This window comes from Dermacentor silvarum, chromosome 5 (genome assembly GCF_013339745.2).
Source record: "Dermacentor silvarum isolate Dsil-2018 chromosome 5, BIME_Dsil_1.4, whole genome shotgun sequence".
Classification (NCBI taxonomy): domain Eukaryota; kingdom Metazoa; phylum Arthropoda; class Arachnida; order Ixodida; family Ixodidae; genus Dermacentor; species Dermacentor silvarum.
The window spans coordinates 182,116,064-182,136,069 of record NC_051158.1 but is presented as its reverse complement, the minus strand read 5'-3'; the positions used below and the strand labels follow the sequence as shown (position 1 = coordinate 182,136,069).

The 20,006-nt window shown below is 47.9% G+C and overlaps 1 protein-coding gene across 1 annotated transcript; it reads left to right on the top strand.

The window, feature by feature from the left end:
• Window positions 1-15,267: 15,267 nt before the first annotated feature.
• Window positions 15,268-18,288, top strand: LOC125945477 (keratin-associated protein 6-2-like). Its single transcript, XM_049667214.1, has 3 exons — window positions 15,268-15,291; window positions 15,683-16,099; window positions 18,193-18,288. The coding sequence occupies exons 1-2, from the start codon at window positions 15,280-15,282 to the stop codon at window positions 16,079-16,081; spliced, it is 411 nt and encodes a 136-aa protein (XP_049523171.1). The 5' UTR covers window positions 15,268-15,279; the 3' UTR covers window positions 16,082-16,099; window positions 18,193-18,288.
• The last annotated feature ends 1,718 nt before the right edge of the window (window positions 18,289-20,006 follow it).

Sequence of the window (20,006 nt, the reverse complement as noted above, 5' to 3'; positions counted from 1 at the left end):
GGTGCTTAAGGTTGACACAGGTTCCCAGGCCAATCTGCTGCCTTACTCCGTCTACCGAAGGTGCAAGGGGGACCGGAAGCTTGACCCAAGTTGTGCTGTCCTGCGGTCATATAGCGGAGGTGTTATCAAGCACGTCGGCGTGGCAACGCTGCAAGTTGAGATGAATCATCGGTCCTGTAGCATCTCCTTTTTCGTGGTGAAAAAGAGCAGCCCCGCTATTTTGGGATTAGCCGCAAGTGAAACTCTGGGTTTGGTGTCGCGCAACGTAGACACGGTCAGCAAAGAGGGCACCTCTGACATTATGAAGGAATTCCCAGATTTATTTCAGGGAACTGGCTGCTTGCATCGACAGTACCACATGGTTTTGCGCAAGGATTCAGCACCAGTAGTAATGCCAGCGCGGCGAGTACCACTGGCACTACGAGGACCACTACGAGGTGAGCTCGACCGGATGGAAAGAGGCGGCATCATACAGAAGGCCAGCGCGCCAACGGACTGGGTGAGCCCTCTAGTCATCGTAAGAAAGAAAAACGGAAAGCTGCGTTTGTGCATGGATCCTCGGAATATCAATAATTGTCTAAAGCGGGAACATTATCAAATGCCAAGGCGGGAAGATATTGAAGCTGAGTTAGCAGGGGCCCAATATTTCTCTCGCCTTGATGCAAACTCCGGTTTTCACCAAATCCCTTTAGACAATGCAACGTCATATATCTGCACATTCAGCACACCGTTCGGGCGATACCGTTTCTTAAGGCTCCCGTTCGGTATAGCGGCCACGCCAGAAGTTTTCCAGAAGGCGATGAGCGAAATCTTCGACCGAGCTGCGGGAGTGCACGTGTATGTTGACGACGTCTTAATCTATGGAGCTACAAAAGATGAGCACGATGCGCGCCTCCGGCATGCTTTGCAGTTGTCCAGACAGGCAGGTTTGACGTTTAATGCTGATAAATGCAAGATCGGGCTCACTGAAATTGATTTCTTGGGTGACGTCATATCCAAAGAGGGCATAAAACCAAACCCTTTGTTGAGCACATCTCTGGGCGAATTACCTCACTCGGTAGACAAGGCGGCCGTACACCGGATGCTAGGCGTGGCGAACTACTTTGGCAAATTCATACCCAACCTGGCCGATAAGACTAACCTGCTGCGCAGCCTTTTAAAGAAACACACCATTTTTGAATGGACAGAGAACCATGCACGCGAGTGGGCAGTTATTTGTGAGCATCTAAGCAAACCACCACTACTCACCATCTTTGACGCGTCCAGAGAAACAAAAATCTCTGCAGATGCTTCAAAATGCGGGATAGGAGCAGCTCTTCTGCAACGTGACGGTGACGCTTGGCGGCCAGTTGCCTATGCATCCCGCGCTATGAGCGCTGCAGAACAAAGATACTCTCAGATCGAGAAAGAAGCGATGGGAATTACCTACGGCTGCGAAAAGTTTCACCAGTTTGTATATGGACGCAAGATTGTTATTGAAACTGACCATCGTCCGTTAATTGCCATAGCTACAAAAGCTATTGGTGATATGCCTCCGCGACTTCAGCGTTTCTTTCTGCGTTTGTTCACCTATGACTTTGATCTTCACTTCGTGCCAGGCAAACAGCTGCTCCTGGCGGACATGCTGTCAAGGGCGTCACCAACTGCCGCAGGGGATACCGATGGATTCAACGAGGACGTATAAGTCCATGCAACAAGAATTGTGTCCGAGTTGGTAAGCAAAAAGACCATGGATCGCCTGAAAAAGGAAACGGCAGCCGATACCGAGTTGCAAGCTGTTATCAACCACTTAGGCGGCAAGGGAAAGCTTGAAGGCACATTGAAACCATTCGCATCAGAGTTGTCACTCGTAGAGGGCATTTTATTTAAGGAATGCAAAGTGGTTATCCCTAAGTCGTTGAGGCCAGAAATACTCGACCGCATTCATGAAGGGCACTTGGGTATGAATAAGTCCAAAGCAAAAGCTCGACGTTTGGTTTTCTGGCCAGGGCTTAACGTGGACATCGAGAAGATGCTACAGTTCTGTGCAGCCTGCCGCAAGTACGCTTACGCGCAGAAAAGTGAGCCTCTAGTTTTAAGGCCCGCACCGCAATACGCGTGGTACAGAGTCGGAGTCGACATCTTCCAGCAAGGTGGAAGTTCATACCTTTGTGTCTTTGATGCTTTGTCCAATTTCCCAGAAGTCGAAAGACTAACTGACTTGACCACCATATCTGTAATCGAAAAGCTGAGTGCCATTTTTGCTAGATATGGCATCCCAGTAGAAATTTGCAGCGATAATGGACCTCAGTTTTCATCCTATGAATTTGCACATTTTGCCTCCAGGTACGACTTCCAGCATGTTACGTCTAGCCCCAGATTTCCTCAGTCCAAGGGTCTAGCTGAGAAAGGCGTTCAAATTGTAAAACGAATCATGAAGAAGACGGCGGAAACGAAACAGGACTTCTGGCTTGGGCTACTCAGCTACCGTTCGTCACCCCTCGAAGATGGTCGTTCACCGGGTGAGCTCCTCCAAAGCAGACGCCTGCGCACGAGACTTCCAGACTTCAGCCACCACTCAAGCGTTTCCGTGACTAAACACAAACAGCCCGAAGCTCGTGGCAGATGCTTACCAGCACTCAAGAAAGGCGAAGTCGTACGGGTCCAAGACAAGGCATGGACCAGGAAGGCGCAAGTGCTAGGACGAGTCGCACCAAGATCTTACGAGGTAGCTACAGAGGACGGCAGACGGTTACGACGTAACCGGCGTCACCTACTGAGGACACGTGAGCAGTATCGTGAACAAGTCGAAAGTGAGTCTTCATCGAGCGATGAAAGTGATGGTCCCACCGAGCCAGAACGGCCTCAGCGTGAGCACAGCGAGGAACGTCAAAGCCCCAGTAACAGATCTCCCATGGAACAGCCGCCGGTTTCGGTTCCTCAGCAAGACGTACTTCCTCAGCTACGCAGATCTGGGTGGCAGACACGACCACCGGATCGACTACGCTACGATAGTAACTTTAATCAAATAACTTAAGTTGTTTTCTTTACCCGCGGGAAGATGTATCGAGCAATGCTTGTAAGCCATGCGTGCGCATGCGCCACTACCAGTGAAACTAACCATAGATAAAGACCACAGGTTGTTATCATACAGCTTGCCATATATATATATATATATATATATATATATATATATATATATATATATACATTCGTCGTCTGAATAAACGCTCTTCTTGTTACTGGCTTCCACTCGTCACACTCGTCACTGATACACGCAATTCGGAGTCCATCCTCTGCGGCAACAGTGGTCATACCAATCGCGCGATGAGTCCCCTGTCTCCGAGCGTAGCCTTAAACCGCCACCGACCCGACTGCGCTGTTCGCCATCCCCGCGCCGGCGTCGGTCGCCTTCCCCGCCGCAGCTGGGAAACTAGCTGGTGCGGCCGATGGAGGTGCGGTCGCGGGACGGTCAGACTCGCCAATTCCTCCGTCTGTTGTGATGCTGAAGAACAAGGTGTGTGTATGTATAGACGGTGTACAAACTACTGCTCTTGTCGATACTGGTGACGCTATTTCTGTTATGAGCCTCCGCTTCAAAAATCGCTTAGGACAGAAAGTTATGTTCACGTGGGATCGCAAGGAAACTTTTCGTGGAGTTGGAGGTGAAATGTTGCGCCCTGTTGGTGTTTGTTCGGTTTTGGTTGCAATTGGTGGACAGAGTTTTAGAGCCGAGTTCACTGTGTTGCTCCACGCAACTCATGATGTTATTTTAGGTATAGATTTCCTACGTGGATGCAGTGCTACCCTTGACTGCGGGACTGGAGAGATTTTATTACGGAGCACGTTACCAAGCGACATACTTGATGATTGGCAGACTGATCAAGCCGACGTGTTTTCGCTCTTTCAAGATGTGCTCCTGCCTGGTCGCACAACCATGTTTGTTCCCGTGTGTCCTTCACGTGTCCGGATGGGATCATACAGCGGTCTTGTCGAGCCAGACCACGACAACGCGCTTAAGAAGAATGTGTTGGTTCCCCGATCTATTGTTCAAGCCATGGCCTATATGCAGACGACATTACCATCTGGTCGTCCACCGGGTCCATCGGGGCAATGGAGAGCCGCTTGCAGGAAGCGGCAGACGTGGTGAGCGACTATGCTAAGTCTTGCGGCCTCAGCTGCGCCACCCAAAAGTCAGAGCTACTCCTGGTCTCACCGCGAAAGAAGCATGCATCCGACTCGCCCACTATCAACATACAACTGGAGGGACACACCATCGTTCCGTCTCAGAGCGTAAAGATATTGGGAATGGTTTTCCAGTCGGATAGCATCAACACAATATTAATTAACAAGCTTAAGAATACTACAGCCCAAGTTACCCACATGATCCGGCGAATAACAACCATGACAAGAGGCATGGGGGAGGCGGACAGGCTTCGGCTTGTCCAAGCCTTCGTCCTGTCTCGAATAACTTACGCTATTCCATACGTACTACTGAACGCAACGGAATTCACAAAAATCAACACAATGATCAGAAAGGCATATAATCAGGCGATGGGCCTGCCGATCAGTACATCCACAGAACGCCTACTACGACTAGGCGTGCACAACACGGCCGAGGAGCTGATCGAGGCACATTTATCCAGCCAGCGAACAAGGTTGGCTGTGACGGAAGCGGGGAGGTCCATCCTCTTACGCCTGGGGCTATCTGCTCCTCTCAACCATCCGCCGCCTCAGACTGTTAGCTTACCCCATGCCATCCGGAGCAACATCACCGTACCTCCTCTACCTCGCAACATGCACCCAGTGCATGTACAGCGAAGGGAGGCCCGGGCTCGGGCCATACACAAGCGATACGGGACTTTGCCCTCTACAGCCTACACGGATGCGGGGTCTTACCCCAGACGCGCAGCCACAACAGCCACCGTAATCGTCAACAGAAAACATCGGAGCAGCATTTCGCTCACCCGATACAATCCCCTCCAAGCCGAGGAAGCGGCCATAGCCCTCGCGCTCTCCCAAACACAGGTTGAAGTCATAGTTACCGACTCCCAACAGGCGTGCCGCAACTTCGCTAGCGGCAGCATTCATGCCACTACGCTCAAGATAATAAATCAAAAGCCGCCAACCAGATCAGTCATAATCATCTGGGCGCCAGCTCATCACGGCATTCCTGGCAACGAGGTCGCCAACCAAGTGGCTCGAGATTTGACCCACCGAGCGGACGCCGAGGAATCTGAACCCGAGCGTATGCACCCTCTAGTCTCATACCAAGACATCACACAACACTACAAGCTAACCCGCAGAACATATGCACCCCCGCACAAGTCACTACCTAGAGAGCAGGAGCGATTCCTCCGAGCTCTACAGGTTAACACGTTCCCCCACCCAACCAGAAACCACCTCATAGCCCCTACACAATTCTCTCCGCAATGCCGCTTCTGCGCAGAGCTGGGTCCCTCAGGCACATAGTAGGGGGCTACAGAGAGGCACCACTCTATCCTCCGAACCCTTACCACACCAACGAGCTTTGGGAGAGAGCCTTGGCCAGCTCCGACCTCGAATATCAGCAACGGCTGATTGCGAAGGCCCAGGACGCGGCCCGAGCTCAAGGCATTCTGGAATGAGGACGCCTCTCCAAAGCTGCATTTAGACATTAAAGATGTTTATTCTCTCTCTCTCTCTCTCTCTCAGGCCATCGACGGGCGTGCTTTCTTGTGGACAGTCAACGCTTCTATTGAGCCTGTTGCCCTGCCTGCCGGACTTAAACTGAGAACATTTGAGGAGCAAGTCACAATTGATGTACGAACAGTTGCAGCGTCTTCAGACATCCGTCGTCCACTGCTGAACTATTCGGATGACTTGCGACGTATGATCAACAAGTCGTTGCTGTCTTCCAAGCGAGATGTACTCTTACAAGTGCTTGCCTGCCATACGTCAGTCTTTGATTTTGCTCAAGGCGAGCGTTCTCGGATGTTGCCGGAATCCCGCATGCACCATCGCATAAACACTGCGTAAGCGACTCCGATACGCCAGAAACCCTATCGCGAAAATCTCCAACGGAAAGAAAAGTGATTGCCGAACAGGTCGACGACATGCTGCAGAAAGGCGTTATTCAGGAGTCCTGGAGTCCTTGGGCAGCTCCTGTTATACTAGTGAAAAAGAAAGGCAACTCCTGGAGATATTGTGTCGATTACCGCCGCCTGAATGCCGTCACAAAGAAAGACGTGTATCCCTTACCGCGAATCGACGATGCTGTAGATTGCCTTCACTCCGCCTCGTACTTTTCGTCGGTTGACCTCCGGTCTGGGTACTGGCAGATACTGATGCACCCGTCTGACAGAGTAAAGACCGCTTTTGTGACGCCTGACTGACTCTTTGAGTTCAACGTCATGCCGCTTGGCTTATGTAATGCCCCAGCAACCCTCGAGCGGTTTATGGACTCCATCCTCCGCGGTCTCAAATGGGAGATCTGCATGTGTTATTTAGACGATGTGATTATTCTCGGCCGAACATTACACGAGCAAAACCAGCGGCTAGGCGTTGTTTTGGGCTGCATCCAACAAGCTGGCCTTATTTTAAACTCTACGAAGTACCATTTTGGTGAGCGTCAAGCCCTTGTGCTGGGATATCTCGTCGACAAGGACGGTATACGGCCAGACCCCCAAAAGACTTGTGCTGTTCGGAACTTTAGGCAGCCGAAGACAGTGAAAGACCTGAGAAGTTTCCTGGGCCTTTATTTTTATTTTCGCAGGTTTATTAAAGACTTCGCCCAGCTTGCTTGTCCCCTGACTAACCTGTTTCGCAAGGACACTCTCTACGTATGGTCCACTCAGTGCGAGGCTGCCTTCGAGCAGCTGAAGGTTTTGCTCATCTCTGGGCCACTTCTCCGCCATTTCGATCCGGAGGCGGTCACCGAACTGCATGCTGATGCAAGTGGTGTGGGCGTTGGTGCTGTGCTCGTCCAGTTTCACGACGCTCGCCAACACGTCGTTGCCTACGCAATTCGCACTCTGACGAAAGCAGAGAGAAATTATACAGTCACGGAACTGGAATGTCTTGCTGTTGTTTTCGCCATCCACAAGCTCAGACCATATTTATACGGGCGCCATTTCAAGATTGTTACCGACGATCATTCTCTCTGCTGGCTCGTTGGACTGCGTGACCCAGCTGGCCGGTTGGCTCGGTGGGCCTTGCGGCTCCAAGAATACAACTTTTCCGTTGCTTACAAGAGTGGTCGGTGCCACACAGATGCCGACTGCTTATCTCGTCTTCCCTCTCAGAGCAACGGCACTGATGATGACGATTTCGGCGACTACCTAACTGCCATCTCATCCGACTTTCCTGCCTTCGCCGTCTTCCAGAACAAACAACAGCGCGACCCTTCACTAAAACCGATTATTTATGCGACTCACCGATCCGAACGGCCTACACCATTTGTGGTTTAGGACGGTCTGCTCTACCACAAGAATTGTTCTAACAATGGTGCTCCACTGCTCCTCGTCGTCCCAGAATACCTGCGCCTTGCGTTACTTCGGACCATGCACGACGACCTTACATCCGGGCACTTTGGATTCGCTAGAACGCTCAATCGCCTCTATTGGCCTCAATCGTGGAAGACAGCCAAGCAGAAAGGTCGCCAGCTGTGATGTATGCCAACGCCACAAACAACCGACTACAGCTCCTGGAGGAACGCTGCAACCAGTTAGACCGCCGACTTCACCTTTTGAGAAAGTGGGTATAGATTTACTCGGTCCCTTCCCCAAGTCTTCCACCGGCTGCCGCTGGATCATCGTGTGCATGGATTATTTAACACGGTATGTTGAAACAATGCCACTTGTCGCAGCTACAGCAGCCGATGTTTCAGGGGTTTCTTCTGCATTCAATTGTCCTCCGCCACGGGGCCCCCCGTGTGGTGATAAGTGATCGCGGCCGGCAGTTCATCGCTGACGTCGTGGAAGAGTTACTACGCCTTTGTGGAACACAATATCGCCATTCTACGCATTACCATCCGCAAACCAATGGTCTAACCGAGCGCACCAATCGTACACTGGTCAACATGCTTTCAATGTTCAGCGGATCATAAGAACTGGGATGCCGTATTACCGTTCATCACGTATGCATTTTACACAGCCAAACATGGAGTCACAGGATACGCACCTTTCTTTCTCCTCTACGCTCGCCGTCCTCAAAGTTTTCTCGACACCATACTTCCTCTTTCACCTAACGAAGATGCCTCTGTCGCGCAGATATGGTGTCGTGCCGAAGAAGCACGCCGACTTGCCCTGCTGAGAACTCTATCGTCGCATGCTCATGCTAAGGCTCGCAACGACGCACAACACTTGCCGGTAAGATTTGACACCGGTGACTTCGTGTGGCTGTGGACACCGGTTCGGAAAAGGGGACGATATCAAAACCTTCTTGCCAAATATTCGGGCCCGTTCGTCATTCTGCGATGCTTGAGTGAAGTGACCCACGTCATCGCTAAACTGACGGCTGATAACCGCCGTTCACGCAAGACGCAAGTCGTGCACGTCGCACGGCTGAAGCCGTACCATCAACGCGAACTCTGACTCGCTCGGTGAGCTTCGTCTAACCCGGAGGAAAATGTAACGCCGCACCGGAAGAAGAAGAATCGGCGCGAGCTTTTTCGGGCATCGGTTGTTTCGGACCGTCCCATGTCTTCTCTGCCCCTTTCATTGTAAATAAATCCATTCTACATCCGTCACAATATCATAAGAAGCCAACAAACAATGACACCAGGGACAACATAGGGTAAATTACTTGTACTTAGTAATTGAAATAAAGAAATGATAAATTAATGCAAATGATATTTGAATTTGAATTGAATTGAATTTAATTCCAACATGTTTACATACAACATGTTTGAGGTGTAGGGGAGTAAAAGCCGCTAAATAGCAGCTTGACAAAGCTTTTCATCCACAAATGGATGAAAAAACAACTGTCCGCAGATGGGGAACGAACCCATGTCTTCGCATTACGCGTGCGATGCTCTCACCATTGAGCTACCGCGGAGCCGTTTTCCCATCCACTTTCTGGGGTATTTATGTTTTTACAACAAGAACTAACCTTGGGAGTAGTAGCCAGCGCCACCAGTTGTTTTTTCATCTATTTTCATTTGCATTAATTTATCATTCCTTTATTTCAATTACTAAGTACAAGTAATTTCCCCTATGATGTCCTTGGTGTCATTGTTTGTTGGCTTCTTATAATATATATATATATATATATATATATATATATGCATACAATATTTAATTAGGTAATTGTAATTATTTATCTAACTCGAGAAGTACTGTCCTAATTATCAGAGTGTCAATGAGAGAATTGTAGGGCAACATGAAAAACTCCCAATCGAGCTTTCTGTTGCTCAATACGTGCTACATAAACGTGTTTTTCCGCGTGTGAAAGAAGCTCGCGAATACACGCAGAATTGCCGCGCGACTGGCCGCTCGAGGCACATTGCATGTATTCGTGGGCTTCTTTCACACTCGGAAAAACACTTTTATGTAGCACGTATTCAGCAACAGAAAGCTGCACCGGGAGTTTTTAATGTTGCTCTACAATGCTCTCATTGACAATTTGATAATTAGGACAGTACTTCTCGAGTTAGATAATCAATTACAGTTACCTAATTGACTCTCAGTAACGAAAAAATTACTGGCGGCTACTCCACTGTACTCGAAACAATACGCACCAGGTTTGCTTTGCGTAACGCCGTTTCTCATTTTTTAAATCGTGCTGCGTGATAGCTGGGACACCCTGTATACCAAGTGAACGAGACGCGAGAGTTACGCAGTTTGTATTTTTTTGTGGTACCGCGGCCCCACCGACGGACACATCCCGCTTCCCAAGAGCCAGTTAAGGAATTCGCCTTAATAAAGAAACAGCAGAGCACAGGAGGCAGTCTTTTAAATCATATCGAATGCATGAAATAAAAGAAAGGAAACAATAGGGTCTAAAAGCGTTAGCATGAGCTAGAAATAACTGCTACGTTCTCCTGGTTACCATCGCAATCTTCAGATTACTTTCTTCTGCAGGACGTTCACGTTGCTCATTCCACGCTAAATTTACTAAATTTAGTAAACGCGAGGAACGCGTTACTCAAAAAGCCGCGTAAGCGCGGACGAAGCGAGCTACAAGGAAATAGACAAAATACCCGTATTCGAAGCCGGCAAACGCTTTCTCTCTGCGCTGAATCACTGCGGTATTACCTTGCGGTGACGTTGTACTTAATGTATCCCAAATTATCGCGATGTTGGCTAAAAGCAATCAAAATATCAGGCTCGTATCAGACGCCCGCTGCCTTGGCGTGGCTTTCGCAGCGGGTAAAGCCCACGGGTCCGGTACAGCAGCGCCGCGGCGCGGGAGTTCACAAGAAAAGGTCTCCGCTCCTCCCATGTATTCGCGCGGTGAAAGATTGGGGGAGTGCGTCCAAGGAGCGCTCTGCGCTGAGGCATTTTATTGCGATAGCAATTATATGGACACTTCAACCGGATTTCTTCCGTCGGCGTTGGCGTCGCCGTCGCCGTGAGATTCCGTATAAAGTCCAAGGGCGATAAAATCGTCGCCGCGCGCCGTATGTGCGAGTTAAAGCGCGCGGGGGACGCGCGCTATCACGGAGAGCGAACGCACGGCGGAAAGCAAGCGAGACCGTCGCGCGGAAGGCCGTGGGGGTATGGGAGGGAGGGAGGGAGGGAGGCGGGGTGACGCTGTGCTGCTTCACAAAATGCTTATCTTGCGACCGGGCGCAAGGGGAACTGGCCACTCAATCTCACACTCAAAAGCAAGAAAGCGGGAAGGCAGTGCGAGAGGGAGGAGGGGGGCAGCTTCTCTGCACAACTCCTCTGCACTTTGCCCGGCGGTAGCGGTTGCCCGCACCGTCTCTTATCTTCACACGGCTCTGACCTTTGTATGCGCTGTGCATTCGCCGCTCAGTTTCCGTTGAAGCGATAGTCCGCGCGAGCCTTCGCTCGCCGCGGAGGCTGCGCTTGCTGCCAGCGTTTTGACAGTCTTTGTCGGCGGTCATTCAGTGTGATCTATTCAAGTTTGGCTGTGCGCGCTGACACCACGATTGTTAATTCAGTTTGTAAGCGAATGTGTCCAAGTTTATGCAGCCGATAAAACTACTATCCCTACTTGAACCTTAGGTGCTCCCCCACCAAATCAGAGCTTCTCCTTCTGCCCCCCACGAGACGCTTCAGGACATCGCCCCCGAATATCGACCTCACAGTTGAAGGGCACTTCATACCCCAGGTAGACAGGATAAGGGTGCTAGGACTTCACCTTCAAAGCAACCGAGCGAATCAGCGTACCTTGCAAGCACTACAAACAACAGTAGATAACACGCTACGCCTCATAGGAAGGATATCCAATAAACACGGAGGGCTTCCAGAGAAGGAACTGATTCAGCTCATCCAAGCTTTTGTCCTAAGCAAAATCACCTTCGCACTACCATATCTCTCACTCTCTAGGAAGGAAGCGGACACTGTAAACTGCTTGATCCGCAAGATACACAAAGTCGCTCTTGGTGTTCCGATTAGAGCATCCACACAGAGGGTGATGGCCACAGCAACAATTAATACCTTTGAAGAATTAACCGAAGCACATCTATCATCGCAATATCACAGACTCTCCACCACTGATGCTGGGCGTGAGATCCTGAGACAACTTCACTACGCTCCACCACTCAACGAGAACAAGCGACATCAACTTCCTCCGAACATACACGGTCAATAACCACATCTAACCCCTACCCAGAAACATGCACCCCGAATTTCACGTCGAACGCCGGAAACTTCGAGCCAAGGCACTACAACGCAGCTATGGACAGGCGGAAGCAGTTTACTACGTGGACGCCGCAGCCTATAAAACTAAACATCGTTATGCTTTAGCGGTCGTAGACAAGCAGGGTAACACTGTTCGTTCAGCATCAGTCAGGACCACCTCAGCGGGCGACGCAGAAGAGGCCACCATTGCACTCGCATGTCATCATCAGTCACTCGAAGACTGCTATCCGGAACTTCAGTAGCGGCTACATTACAAACTTCGCGCACTCTCTACTAGTCGCTCACCCGCCTAAAAACTACATCGCTCTTATCTGGACTCCAGCACATCAAGGACTAACAGGCAACGAAATGGCTCATGCCGCTGCTCGATGATTCACGGACCAAGTGGACGGAAATGTGGGCCTTACCCCAGAAGCCAATGACTCCCAACAACAGACCAATAAAGACGCACTCATCACATTCCATGAAATTTGCACACATTACAAACACCAACGCCTAACGTATCCACATGTCTCTGTGTCGAGCACGCGCCAGAGAGAAATATTGTGGCGCCAACTACAAACTCGCACTTTTCTTACCCCACGCACTTTGCACTTAATCGTTCCCGACACACACCCGACACCCAAGTGTCGCTTCTGCTCTGTCCAAACAGCAGACCTCTCCCATATAATGTGGAAATGCCCCAGCAAAAAATCCCCTCCCCCCCACTACCTCAAACCATTAATTAATAGCGAGGAGCTCTAAGAGACTGCCCTGCGCAGCTCGGATCCCACCTTGCAGGACCGAGTCCTGAGGTGGGCTGAGGAGGTAGCGGAGGCCTACCACGACTGCTAGGCGGACGTCCGGCAGCAGAAGGTGCTAAGACTGGAGCACACAGGTCTCCTTCTCTCCCCCCCCCCGGCCCCTCCCCTTTCTTAAAAAGGTAAATAAAAGTTCATTCATTCATTCATACTATCCCTACTCCGAATAGCTCTCTACTAATTTGCTATCGCAATCGATGCTTCGCCTTTCGGGCGAAACTGCGACATTTTTTTTAATTGAAAATCCAGGTGGCGCCACTGTCTCGGGCTAAAGTGCGACATTTTTTTTTATTGAAAATCCAGGTGGCGCCACTGTCACTTTCTTCCGAATGAGCGGCCCCACTCGCCGGTTGGACGCTTGTCGCAGGGGCGTAGCAAGGGCGGGGGGGGGGGGGGGGTTCGACCCCCCCCTAAATTTTTTGCGCACCCCCCCCCCCCCCCACTTACCCACCCTTTGTTCTCGTCGCTTCGCGCTGACATAATTCAAGAAACCGGTGCTACTATCACAATTTCATTCCTGGGCGCTTCCGTTTGGGTTGGTAATTTACAGAGAATTATGTCTGCATATGGAAAAAAGTGTCACGGTGTTTGTCAAGACTTTGACACTTTGTGAGGTTTTGGGCGAGAATGTGGCAGCTGCATTGCGGCGGCCACATTCTGAAGCAACAAATGCGCAACAAATGAAGCAACAAATGCGGCAGCCGCATTTTAGATGAAGGCAATAATGCTCGAGGCCCGTTTAGATTTAGGTGCACGTTTAAGACCCCAGGTGCTCGAAATTTCCCGTGTACATTTCCACCGCTTCCCTTCAGGTGCCGGTTAGTCACCTAATTATTGTCATATAGTTTGAGCTATGACCACTCAGGAAAATCTACACAACATTCATGTCTTGCAAAAACAGTTCTTAATTATAATTTAAAAACTCCTTAGTTACTTTTGTACAAAATAATTTTTTGTAAAATATAGGGTTATGCCAATCGCAACAGTATACGAGTATTGACTTCGTAGAGCATGTAAACAAGAGATGGAAACTAGATCGGGTTTTCTTAAGCAACTTGCCAAGTGACAAAACCATACCACTATATATGCGACACGCAAAAAGGAATCCTGGAAAGTACCTACAATGAGAACAACATATTGACAAGAGATGCGTCGAAATAACCTACCAAGATTACTAAATAGATGAAACAGCGAAGCGATTCAATGAGAGAACACTACCTTTAAAGCCATTCGTAGTTAATTGAAATTAAACTAGACGAAGTTCTGAGCAGGAATTGTCGTTGGTCTGATGCATTTTGTTCCTTTTTTGGGCAACAACAGTGTGTTTGCTTTGTTAGCGTTCTTGCTCTGCGTCAAGCAGAAATATGCTTGCGTAATAATGTACACCTTGTGCTTTTTTCTTTTGTGTCTTTGTACAAGAACATTTGTCATAGGAATATGTGATTCTATGCTATGTATTCCTGTAAGATGGTATAAAGTTGTATTTTTCTTTGTACACAACCTTCTTTTTGTTACTTGTGTAATTTGTGTATTTTTTAATATAATTTCTGAAATGATATAGGCTGATTGTGTTTACGTCAGTGCCGTGAACGTCATTTCGTGGGCCTGCGGCTTTGTCAAGCTGTCGAAATGACAGCTTTTTTCCGCACGCTCCTTCGTGTCGTTACGCTGAACTGATGCGAAAAAATAAACATCGTTTATTTTTTCTACGGCTATCACTGCCATATAAGTACAGCCAATCCCGAAAAAGAAATTTTGTTCCTAAAATCTTGCGCTTGTGTGTGTATCGTGTCCTTGTTTCTTCTGCGCTACACTTCATGCCATTCCAAGATGATCAACCAACAAACATACATCAAAAAACGAATAGCAGCGTAAGACAGAGGACCTAAGAACGGCGATGGAAGAAGCGCTGATTATAAACCAAATCTTTCTTGCGCACAACACACATACACAAGTCTGTGAAAGGGGAGGCGGAGAGAAGGGTAAGATGAAGGCGATAATGATGGAAATCAAGATCACAACATCTATTGAATGAACGCCATCTTCGATGTGCAACAAACACGATTTCCTTGGTGAGGAGCGGTATGGACGGCGTACTGACGCACGTGTCCTCTTTTTTCCTTCTTATGACCTGTGTTATGCGCTGTTACTCGTTGTTTGATGCAACATGCTGCAACCAGCCCAAACAGCACTTTATAGAAGCGCACATCGCCATCATAAAACGGAGATGCACTGTGCCAGTATCGCGTACGGCTGCTTCTCATTGTTTCTTTCCACTTTGCCATGTAGTTTCCGGGCCGATAAAATAGTGCTCAATAAATGAGTGTTAACAACTTGACACGCATGCTCATTTGTGTCGACTGTCGTGTCTCCATTTAATGTATAGCTTACAATGGCAATTGACTCCGATGCACGATCAAACAGAGTCGGAATTCCGATAGGCGAGGGCTGACCCAGAAACGGCCACGCGGACTTTGTTTTTGTTTCTTCGCACTTGCTTAAGTGCTCCGAGGGTAATGACACAGAATGCGCTCATGGTGGAAGTGGAGGTAGTTTCAGCGGTGCCGAACCTCTTGTGCTCAATATACAGAATACAAAAAGAAGGAAAGGCCCCCTGAAACGTATATAAACCGGAGGTGTTCCGTTTCTCGTCTATTCTCTTGCATCGCTTGACCCGGAGTATTACAAACATGAACGCCATCGTAAGACCATACTGCTTCTTTATTGTGAGGCGAACTGTTCTGCTAAGTTGAGGTTATTTCTCTGCAAAGCTTCACTTATGCCTCACTTCCAAAAGTGTGGAGCAGCTAAAAGGGTGCTCGTTAAGTGCACGAAGCCTCCAATGTGCTCCCAACCGAGTATGGGTGCCACATACTCGGTTGGAAGTGTATTCTCGCAAAAGCAAATTCTGCCCAGTACAGGACGCTGCTCGTGCCGTCAGCCCCCAACAGAGCACACCATAATCGCGCCTCAACACAAATGGCTTTACACTTGCCATTTTTTGCATCATAAATATTCGCCATGTTCCTCTTCACCACACTTATAATTCATTATGAATGCAGCAAGGTACATTTCAGTCATTTTTGTTTGCAGTTGATCCTCGCACTTCTTGGCCTAGCTGGCTTGGTTTACGGTGGTGGATACGGCCTTGGATATGGTGGCTACGGCCATGGCTACGGTCTCGGCTATGGTTACGGGCATGGTGTCGGCTACGGAGGCTACGGTCACGGCTACGGCCATGGCTATGGCGTGGGTCACGTCACTAAGATCGCTCACGTGGGTGGAGGGAAAGGATACAGCGCAGGCGTCCACTACGGATCCGTCCACACACTTGGACACGGATATGGCGGCCATGGACTCGGCTACGGCTACGGCCGTGGTCTCGGCTATGGTTATGGCGGCTTTGGCCACGGTGGCGTCGCCGTCAAGGCTGTGGGTCTTGGCTACGGCCATGGCTTTGGTTACGGTCACGGCTACGGCTATCATGGTTAAGCTGCTTCTAGTGTTGAGGTGAGTCTTTGCATGTATGTCACGATCTACTGACGCGTCATATTGAATTTGGGAGCAAATTTAAATTTCGTACAGTTTTTCATAAATGACGTAGGAAGCAAGAAACACTGTTCCGCAAGCTGAATTGGTAGAGTGCACTAGTCATTTTCATTAAGTGAGTATTGAATGAAAGGCTGATGCTTTGTTTCACGCGTTATAGAAGGAGCGTCGTGATGCAATGATAGTCATTTTTATAGAGTAAAAGTTTCCAAAAGATGTCTTATTACACTGAGCAGTCGGGTTGACCACGTCCTTTCTTGCTGAATAACACGAAGTGGGCTAGTTGATGGATGGATTTTTTATTATGGTAAGCAGTGCCAAATTAGACGGGGCACGGAGAGACGATGCATGCAGCACAAGCGCTGGACTTCAACTCATAATTTACTAAACAGTTTTATACACGGTAAAGACCTTCAAATCAAAAATGTTACCGCTCAAGCGTGCCCCAGATTATCTAAGACACTGCATTTCTTTTTTCTTGTGATGCCAACAAAAGTGCCTTTGGTGCACTCACCTTTTTTTTTTAATGCTAAACGCCCCGTATGCTAAAGTATTCGGTTCTGATTTAAACCGGCGTAGATCATGTGGATTGACAGTGTAGTCCGCTCTTTCATCGCAGACGTGTTCTGCGTCCGTTTGACTCAGAACATAGTAGATCGGCCTTCGAGGTATTTAGCGTCGGATAAGAAGGTAAGAAGCAGGTAAGAAGATTATTATGCAGAAGACAAAAATAATGTTCAATAGCATGACAAGGGAACAAGAATTCAGGATCGCCAGTCAGCCTCTAGAGTCTGTAAAGGAGTACCGTTTATATAGGTCATTTACTCACAGGGGACCCTAATCATGTGAACGAAATTTACAGAAGAATAAAATTGGGTTGGAGTGCATACGGCAGACATCAAATCCTGACTGGGAGCTTGCCAATGTCGTTGAAAAGAAAAGTGTACAACATTGCATTCTACCGGTGCTAACATGTGGGGCAGAAACTTGGAAGTTAACAAAGAATCTTAAGAACAAGTTAATGACCGCACCAAGAACGATGGAACGAAAAATGTTAGGCCTAACGTTAAGAGACAAGAAGAGTGCGGTGTGGATCAGAGAGTACATGAGGATAGCCGATATTGTAGTTGACATTAAGAGGAAAAAACGGAGCTGTGCAGGCCATGTAATGCGTAGTATGGATGACCGGTGGACCATTAGAGTTACATAATGGATACCAAGAGAAGGGAAGCGCAGTCGAGAGCGGCAGAAATCTAGGTGAGGTGATGAAGTTAGGAAATTTGCAGGCGCAAGTTTGAATCAGCTAGCGCAAGACAGGGTTAATTGGAGATCGCAGGGAGAGGCCTACGTCCTGCAGTGGACATAAGTATAGGCTGGTGATGATGATGAGGAGGATGATGATGATGAAGGTAAAAACAGCATCAACACGCTTGTTCTGACATTGCAAGAAATATATTGAAACCGAGTATCTGTCAGCAAATGAGTTGTACGCTTGCTTAGTAGTGACGCATTGTTTTATGCCACTTGTCTGGTGTAGCCCTGTGTTTTAGAAAATGTTATTTGTAGTCTAGCCGCTAACACGCACAAATAATAACACAAAGGTAGGCATGCAACTTGTAGGAAAGCCAGATCAGCACTTAACGTGAAGATGGTTCTGTATACCCGTGGAAGTACTTTCTCGGGGAAATATTGTAGATCGTTTGGGAAGGAACCGAAATATATCAGCCAAATGTGGATCGGAGTCCCTGAACTTATCGAGAGAAGAGATTGGGGCGGTGTTGCTGAGCGCTTCAGGTAACCCGGTGAGCGGAAGCGAATGTGGTAGAGGTGTCACTTCTTTCTCTTGTTCTTGAAAATTAGTTTCTATTCTTTGTTTTTGTGCCACTTTTTGTATTTGCTTGCTCCTAGTAACTGGCACAAGTCGCTGTTTCCAGGAAACGTAGGTAACCGACGCTACTCGTGTATTCCAACCTAATTTTGTGCACAATCTCGTATTTAAAGATACTGTTTCTATATCTTCATCCCATTCATTTTCTTTCTGTTTTCTTTTTCAGGTGTTTAATAAATAGAAATATTCATATGGGGACCTGCACGTACAAACACAAGAGCCCGGTGCCTGAGTGAAATAAAATGTTCCTAACATCTTCACTTCTACATTAGTAATTGATCACAAGATCAGCGAGAAACCAATGATTTAAAATGCGCGCTGTCGTTCGTGCCCATGTCTCTCAATAACTTTCTTTGCCTCTCAATCCATTATGATCATTTTTGTATACACAAGAACCAACACAATAAAAGGAGTCTGCTGTAGCAGCAAAGAAAAACCAAAGTTTAGTAACATGGTCCTCCATGTGCCAAGTGACCGCACTTGTGTACAAGCGTGCAGCTCTCAGTGAGTGAGCAATGTGGCAGAACCGCTTCGCCAGGAGAGCACCTATTGGCGGAGTTCACCTGAAGAGCTCACGTTTCAATGCCTTCCAGTGCGAGCAACATTCGTTACGCACAGATTCACAATATGGAGGCCAGAACTGCAGCGGTAAAATATACGCTTCGTCATAGTTCGGCTAGGTGGCAGTCGGACTGGTATTTATTTTTTTTATTTATTTTATTACCCACAGCGCCTTAACAGGCATTACAGTGGGGGAGGGTATACGTAAAAGATAAAAAAATACATACAGAGTCAGTCACACAACTAATAAAAATAACCACTAATCACAATCAGTCACAAAAATACAGATGTCATTGAAACAAACTTGAACGCGGTTATGCTAAATTAGAAAAGAAAACATCATTAGACATAACAGAGGCAATGTTTGACGGCAATTGGTTCCATTCGCGGATTGTTCTAGGAAAAAAAGACAATCGAAATAAATCAGTCTTGCATGCGATTTCCCGTACCTTGAACATATGATCAACTCTGTCTGAGACATAGTGAGGTGCAAGCAAATATTTTGTATTTTCAATCCCGACACGACCATGGTAAACAGCAGGTAAGAATTTCAATCGCATCTTACGTCGACGATTATCTAAATGCTCCCAATTCAGTGTTTCCTTTATACTTTCCGGCCCAATAGTCCTGCAGTAATTTCCTGACACAAACCGAGCAGCCAAGTTTTGAATGCTTTCCAATTTATCAATATCTCGCTTTGCTGGGGGATCCCAGACTGTGCAGGCATATTCAAGCAGTGGTCTTATATTGGTTTTGTACAATAATTCTTTAGTAGGTACGGGAAAAGTTTTGGCATTGCGACGCAAAAAGCCCAACACTTTCCCAGCTTTGGCTGCAACGTAATCAACGTGTCTCTGCCACCTTAGCGAAGATGTAAAATAAGCACCTAGGTATTTGTACTCTGATACTTGTTTTAAAGGTACGCTGTTCAGATTATAACTGCTCGTGTGTGGATATTTTTTTCTGGTAAATGTCATGTACACAGTTTTTTTTTGCATTGAACTTCATATGCCACTTTATACACCACTCATTGATTTTCTCTAGGTCTTGTTGGAGAACAGCAACATCATCAATGCATTTTACTTCCCTGTATAGCACGCAGTCATCGGCAAATAAACGCATCTGAGACTTGTTACGATCAGTTATATCATTTATATATAATAGAAATAACAGTGGACCCAGCTCAGATCCTTGAGGTACACAGGACGTGACACTCGCGATCTGAGATTGAGCCCCGGTAACATTGACAAACTGCTTTCGTGATGCGAGATATGATCTTATCCAAGATATAACCTGCGGATGTATATTATAAGCACCAAGTTGTTCAATTAAGGAAGCATGAGGTACATTGTCAATTGCCTTCTGGAAGTCTAAGAAAGCACAGTCTACTGAGAGTCGATGATCGAGGGATTCTGCTAT